The sequence below is a fragment of the Pelobates fuscus genome, chromosome 9 (assembly GCF_036172605.1).
Source record: "Pelobates fuscus isolate aPelFus1 chromosome 9, aPelFus1.pri, whole genome shotgun sequence".
NCBI lineage: Eukaryota > Metazoa > Chordata > Amphibia > Anura > Pelobatidae > Pelobates > Pelobates fuscus.
In genome coordinates this window covers 163,576,196-163,583,717 of record NC_086325.1, presented here as the reverse complement: position 1 = coordinate 163,583,717, position 7,522 = coordinate 163,576,196, and the positions used below count along the sequence as shown (strand labels likewise).

Below are 7,522 nucleotides of genomic sequence, written 5' to 3'. Positions count from 1 at the left end.
GATGTGGAAGTTTCTGCCTGAAGAAGTGGTTTTATCAGAGTCTATACAGATCTTTAAACAGCAAACGGATAAACATTGTTAGACTTTAATTGCTCTAACAAAATTGCTTTAACCTCTTAAGGACGGCAGGCGTGCTATGCCGTCCTTAAGGAACCAGCTCTAAACGCAGAGGGGCTTAGTTTCAGCAAGACCAGCAAAACTAAAAATAAGAGCCACATTATTTTTCTTTTATAAACTATAATTATTGGAAAATAAATACAAAGCAAGTTTTTTAAAGAAATTCCTAATTTCACAAAATACGTACACTGTAAGAAAATCTATTTTTTTATTATAAATTGTTTTAAAGGAACACTCTAAACAGGCTGTAGTGGCTCTGGTGCCAGAAGTGCCCTAGCACCCTCCCCCACACCCTCTTATAGATAGACAGACAGTATAGTATTAGGTCTCATGATCTAAAGACTGCTACACAACCAACATTTATTATTGTATATTCTTTTTCTATACATATAACTATTTGGTCTGTTTACCCATTTACCAAGATAAATTATAAGCTAATTGCTATTCAGTATTTTATTATAAGTCATTTGACTAAAGCCTGTTGTGCTTTAGGCTCGTTGGCTGAAAACATCAGCTGATTGCTCCCAGTCAATGAGCTAAGACCTATATTACTGGGTTTATCTCAGAGAAGAGAGCTTCTGGCTAGAGAGGAGGCTGTGACTGGTGCAGAGCGGACCCCAGGTAAGAAGACGAACCATTAACAAACAATCTGACTACTTACATTGGGGAAGAGGATGTCAGAGTACACCTGGAACCATAATACCTACAGTGTGTAATGGGTATGATGCTTGGAGTGTTCCTTTAACAAACATATTGGTTTTAAATCCATATTATAGGCGCTCGATATGCAGAGCTGGATATTACAGAAAAGGCTGATGTTAAAATGTAACACTTTATCTGTCATATAGTGCCCCTATTAAATGCCCCATGTATAGATTAGCAATGTTACAATAATGGAAAAAGAAGTTGTGATACAGTCATTAGTTTGTGATAGAATAAATTATTAAAATATTAGATTACACGGAACAATACTATAGCATATATTCATCATCATCATCATCATCATCATCATCATCATCATCATCATCATCATCAATATTATCATCTTCAAAACAAAGAGAGTTACAGCACAGTGACACATGCTGGATTTTAAAACAAGTTACAAAAGTAAAGCTAAACTTGCCAAAAGAATTAGTAAATTTCCCCCCACTTGGCTGACCTCAACCTAGTATTTTGTAAATAAACTGCTAAAGTCTATTAAGAAAAATTCCTTCTAGGAGAATGTAGAAAGCTTCATGTTAACTAGAAACACAATGCAGGAAAATACTAGATATTTTAGAGATGTCTTCTGCATTAACAGATATAAACTTTTATATACTTTGCTAGTGAATTGATACCTGAAAACAAATCCTCGAGATGGAGGGAATGAAACATAAAGATTATCACGATGAAGAGTTTGATCATCATTTGATTATAGAAACATATGTTGGTCGTGATAAGACGGATACCAAAGAAGAACTTTTAATCTCTTCAATGCAAAAAGTATTTCAGTGTTTGTGTTCAGGTACGTTCATTGTCTTCCATGCAAACATGTATATCCTGTCCTCAGTGCCACCAGTATTAGAGGGTCACTCTCTCAGTTATTTGTAAAGACCCGAGGTGACTTGTCTGAATTTTGTCACCAGAGAAAAGTGAGAACGGAGATATATGAATCTAAAACTCTGCCTTATTGTGCCGTCAATTTCTGGGATTTTAAACATTAAGAACTGCGTCCTTTTTGTACTTATGAAAACATGAAAGTGTATCTCATGATGGGAAAGATAATATATCTAGTTTAGAGGACACATGGGAGATCATGTTGCAATGCATTGTGTGGTCCAGATGCCAGGATCTAGTCAGGCAACTCTACAAACTGTATACAGCCTTTGCTTATATGCACTTAAATTATTTTAACATCCCAATGACATTTTAAAAAGTAGTATATATTAAAAAAAAATTGGTTTTATTCTGCGTGCAGCCAATTATCCCAGATTCAAAACTATATGTAACAAAAAAATAATAATAATTGCAATGAAGGTGATAGTTTGACTAATTTGTATCCCCCCAGGTACGGTGAAAGGAGAAACTCTGATAGACCTCACAATTGGTGCAACCTTTTGTCAGTTGATGATTATGTCCGATTTCTTTAAGGAAATCACCATTTTAGACTCATCAGATCGATCGCTTAAGGAAATGGAAAAATGGCTGAATAAGGAGCCAGGAGCTGTAGACTGGTCTCATGCTGCTGAGATTTCACGTGAAATTAAGGGTGTGAGGTGAGTCTGTAGGGTGACAGATATTTTATATACCATACCTTTTTCAATTTATGGAACAAGCTAACCCCTTTCACTACCAAAGCCATGTATACACATTTTTAATTTCATTAACTTTGCAAAACAAAATGTAGTCCATAAAGCCTTACTCGTTTATACTCCAGGAAGGATCACCAGCATGTAGAGGAACACGTTTTCTACGTCATTCATTAGCTCATGACTGCACAAAAGCCTAGCTATGCCCATAACCAGATACCAAGCCTTCCACCCCAGTAAATGGACACTGAATATTGGGATAGGGCTTGGTCGGCTTTATTATATATTTTACTATTACAGCAGACCATTCACTGAATACCAAACCAGCAGAAACATTAAATTCACAAATACCTAATTTGTTAATTTTTCGTAAAAGCAAAGAAAAGAAAAACATTACCTGCACTCTCTCCTTAATCCCTATGTATATTTAGACAAATGGAGGTCATTTAGTTGCTCCAATGGCCATTGGAGGGAATGCCCATCTGCCAACGTCAAGGCAGACCCCCCTAAAGCGGGTCCTAACGCTGACCCTACAGCCTGCTTCCATGAGCTTCTGGCAAAGATATCTCTAATGAGACAGAGAGGGGTATTTTTTATATACACCCCTATATACTTATTAACCCTTAATAGGGAACACATGGGATGGGCGGCAGCATTGTAACCAGGCTGTGTGATACAAAGTAAATACAAATACAAAAAGATAAGTCCTGAGCTCACTCCCATCACTACTGGGCCGGCAGCAATGACTACAGTATACATCAGCCCCAATATATAGTAAAAACCAAAGAAAAGAAAAAAGTTACCTGCGCTCTCTCCTTAATCCCTATGCATATTTAGACAAATGGAGGGCATTTAGTTGCTCCAAGTAGTGATGGGGTTAGCGCAGGACTTCTCTTTTTGTATTTGTATTTACTTTGTATCACACAGCCTGGTTACAATGCTGCCGCCCATCCCATGTGTTCCCTATTAAGGGTTAATAAGTATATAGGGGTGTATATAAAAAATACCCCTTTCTGTCTCAGTGGAGATATCTTTGCCAGAAGCTCAAGGAAGCAGGCTGAAGGGTCAGTGTTAGGACCTGCTTAGGGGCGTCTGTCTTGACGTTGGCAGGCAGGCATTCCCTCCAATGGCCATTGGAGCAACTAAATTACCTCCATTTGTCTAAATATACATAGAGATTAAGGAGAGAAACTTTTTCTTTTCTTTGGTTTTTACTATATATTGGGGCTGATGTATATTGTAGTCCTTGCTGCCGACCCAGTAGTGATGGGAGTGAGCGCAGGACTTCTCTTTTTGTATTTGTTAAGTTTTCATTCGGGGTATATCTAACAACAGCTTACAAAAGCTATTGATCTCTTGTCTGCAGCATTTGCAAGCCCTTCTCTTTCTTCCCAGCCCAGACTTTCTGTGGCTGTCCAATCACAGACTTCCCAATGCAGCTCAATGAGAAGTCTTTGCAAGGCAGGTGCTCGGGGCAATTGCTTCCTCTTGGGTTTAGTTCCACTGAGCGAAACAAACCAGGAAGTAACAGGACCGACTGTCTGATTAACACCAGGAGGTTTTAACAAGGTTAATTTGTAAATTTCTATTGAAATCTGTACTTTTTTTAAATGAAAGAAAAGAGGGCACACTCTTAATGTGTAAAAGGGACACTGCAGACCCCTAAAATACTTTTGCTTGCTGATATGCTTTATGTGTGAAGAGCCATGTTTTCATTTAAGCAACAACTGTGAGACCAAATATAAAAGGAATTGATCTAGATGAATGTGCATACTTATTTTACTTACAGTTTTATTAGTTATTTTTATGATATTAGAATAAATTTAATGTTTCAAATTTCAGTGAACTCTTGGAAGCCGAGGAAGAGAAAGTCAGAAGAATTGTTAAACGTTGTTTAAAATGGGATCCCACCAATGACAATCCACTGGGTTCCGTCGTACTGCCTCAAGCAGACTGTGCGTTCAGCGCCTGGTACTTTGATATCGCCTGTAAAAATCATGAGAGTTATCGCAACAGCTTTAGAAAATTCTCATCCCTTGTGAAGGTGGGAGGTCACCTCATTATGTTTGCCTTTTTCAATGCGACCTATTATACGATTGGTGATCACAAGTTTTCATTCCTAAACTATAATGAAGATTTTGTGAAGGAAGTTCTCCAAGACAATGGGTATACCTCTGTGATTTTTGAAGTATACGAAAGCAAATTAGACACTCACTTAATGGATCATGATCATATTGGGTACATTGTAGCTCGTAAGGAAAGAGAGAATTAACCACCGGCTTCTTAAATTTACAGTGGTGAAAACGTTTTTTGAAAGCAAAATTAGAAGAAAAACTATTCTGCGTTTGAATATTTTTGTGCAACGTTTGTTAAGATATGTTTAATTTTGAAGATATTAAATAGTTGTTAACAGTTATTTGAGTTCCCTTTTGTTTCCTCATTTGTTTATACCACACTGTCCTTATGATCGGTTTTGATACTCAGGATCCATATATCTTTATCTGCAAAATTGTTACTGTCATTAATTGTTGGGAATAATACACTTTGCCTTTATTTACCCATGGCTTAAGATACAGATGACCGGCTGGCCAGTCTGTTTAAAATTGTTTAACATGTCAGCAATTTCAATAATATATTTTATCTATATCCAATGCTTAGTGAATATACCCCTAGACAATTAACAGCTGTAGAATATCATGTAACAAGTAATAGGTGTTATATGCTGTGTGTTCCTGTCTGTCGGCCTTATTTCCTGTTTTTCTCCCTTTGATCATAATTGCATAGTAATGTGTAATTTAGAACTGAGTAGTAAATATATTTAATTCGTAGTGCGCATGCATATTAGTTTGAAGTGCGTAGTTATAATAAAATTTAGCTTTGAGCAAGGCCCGAACATGAAGATACACCTGCAAGCTTGCTATAGGTTAGGATGTTAAGATAAGATAGATTATTTAATTAAGGTTGGATAATGCTTGTAACGACCACCCCTGTTTCCTGCTGTATATAACTTGTTACACGGCTCATTAAACGCTCAGAAGTCACTTTGAACCTTACTTTGTCTTATCTCGTTCATTGGGGCTACTCGCCATATGGTTTGGGAAAAAGGAGAAATACAGAGAGTCCATGGCAAAGGTAAATTCCTGACAGAGAAAATTCCTCACTATCACTTATTAAAAAGCACCAACATATTCTGCAGCACGGTACATTCGGGGGAAAAAGACAATACAGTATAAAAAGACCAATACAAAAGGTAGAGGGCCCTGCCCGTGAGCTTACAATCTTAAGGTATATACTACTTTTTTCAATTGTATTTATTTTTAATTTTACAAACTCCTGAAAATACAATAAAACAGCTTCAGTGTCTTGATTTCGCTTTCTCTGAATGTATTTTCTAGACAAAAGCTAGCAAGTTATCTCACTTAATACTGAATTAATAAACTTGGATAACATATAATAAAGTGAGCTGCGAAAACCCTGAACTGACTGATTCACTTGCATGCTGTGTATTTCTAGAAATGGTTAGAAATTGTTGCTATATTGGGGGGCGGGGCCTGACAGCCAAGATGCCCAGACGTGTTCTACACTAGCTCCTGCACAATTGAGCAACAAATAAGCTTTTCAACCCCTTAAGGACCAAACTTCTAGAATAAAAGGGAATCATGACATGTCAGACATGTCATGTGTCCTTAAGGGGTTAAACTGAATACCACGTCGGATTCAGCCTTAATCGACTGGTACGAGGTCTGGCAGCGAATGGGAAATCGCAAATAATCATGATTATTATTATTATGATTATTATTATGATATGTATAGAGCGCCGTCAAAGTCATGTAGTTGTAACCAGACAAGTTGGACACACAGGAACAGAGGGGTTGAGGGCTCTGCTCAATGAGCTTACATGCTAGAGGGAGTGGGGTAAAATGACACAAAAGGTAAGGATAGTATTAGACTAGTGACAGTTGCAGAAGAAGAATCAGTTGGGAGCTATTAAGAGTTTAATTGATACGCTTTTATGAAGAAGTGGGTTTTTAACGATTTTTTGAAAGAGTGGAGACTGGGTGAGCATCTAACGGAGGAGGGAGGCGAGTTCCACAGGAACGGTGCAGCCCTCAAGAAATCTTGAAGGCGAGCATCAGAGGTGGGAGTACGGACAGAAGATGGACGTAAGTCTTCAGCAGATCGTAAGGGCCTAGACGGGACATACTTGTGTATAAGGGAGCTGGTGTATAAGGATAGCTGGGAGCAGCATTATGTAGAGATTTGAAAGCAAGAACCAGAATTTTAAATTGAGCTCTATATTTTATAGGAAGCCAATGTAGGGACTGACAGAAGGGTGAGGCATAGGAGGTGCGGGCGGACAGGAAGATGAGCCTCGCCGCTGCATTCATTATGGACTGTAATGGCGCAAGTTGGGAGCACGTAAGACCACTGAGAAGCGGATTACAGTAGTCAAGGCGAGAAAGGACAGTGGAATAGACCAACACCTTAGTCGCATCTGGTGTTAAGTAGGGGCGGATGCGCGCAATGTTTTTGAGATGGAAATGACAGGATTTGGCGATAGATTGAACATGAGGCTTGAAGGAGAGGTCGGAGTCAAAGAGAACACCTAGGCAGCGAGCCTGCATGGTGGAGCTGATGGTAGTACTTGGAGGGAGACAGACACAGGAGTAACAACAGAATTTCAGTTTTGGTCAAGTTTAGTTTAAGGAAGTGGGCAGCCATCCAGTAAGAAACAGCAGAGAGGCAGTCAGAGACACTAGTCAAGAAGGATGGGGAGAGATCAGGAGAGGACAGGTAGATTTGCGTGTAATCTGCATAGAAATGCTATTGGAAGCCAAAGGAGTTTACCAGGAGTTTACCAAGGGAGGCAGTATAGATGGAGAACAGTAGGGGACCAAGGACTGAACCTTGGGGGATACCAACAGAGAGGAGTTGGGGAGAAGAAGCAGAGCCAGAGAAAGAAACACTGAAACAGCACTGGGAGAGGTAGGGGGAGCAACAAGAGAGAGCAATATCTAGTAGACCGATATTGCTGAGGATGAGAAGAAGCTGTTGATGACCCGGGACAGCGAGTGCATACATCGCCTGGCACTGAGGCCGAGCATGAATTTTAGCTA

General features: G+C 38.9%; 1 protein-coding gene across 1 annotated transcript; it reads left to right on the top strand.

Annotated features, from left to right (window-relative positions):
• The first annotated feature begins 1,473 nt into the window (after nt 1-1,473).
• On the top strand, nt 1,474-4,677 carry LOC134573716 (nicotinamide N-methyltransferase-like). The gene is made up of 3 exons (XM_063433494.1): nt 1,474-1,621; nt 2,165-2,372; nt 4,248-4,677. The coding sequence occupies exons 1-3, from the start codon at nt 1,474-1,476 to the stop codon at nt 4,675-4,677; spliced, it is 786 nt and encodes a 261-aa protein (XP_063289564.1).
• The last annotated feature ends 2,845 nt before the right edge of the window (nt 4,678-7,522 follow it).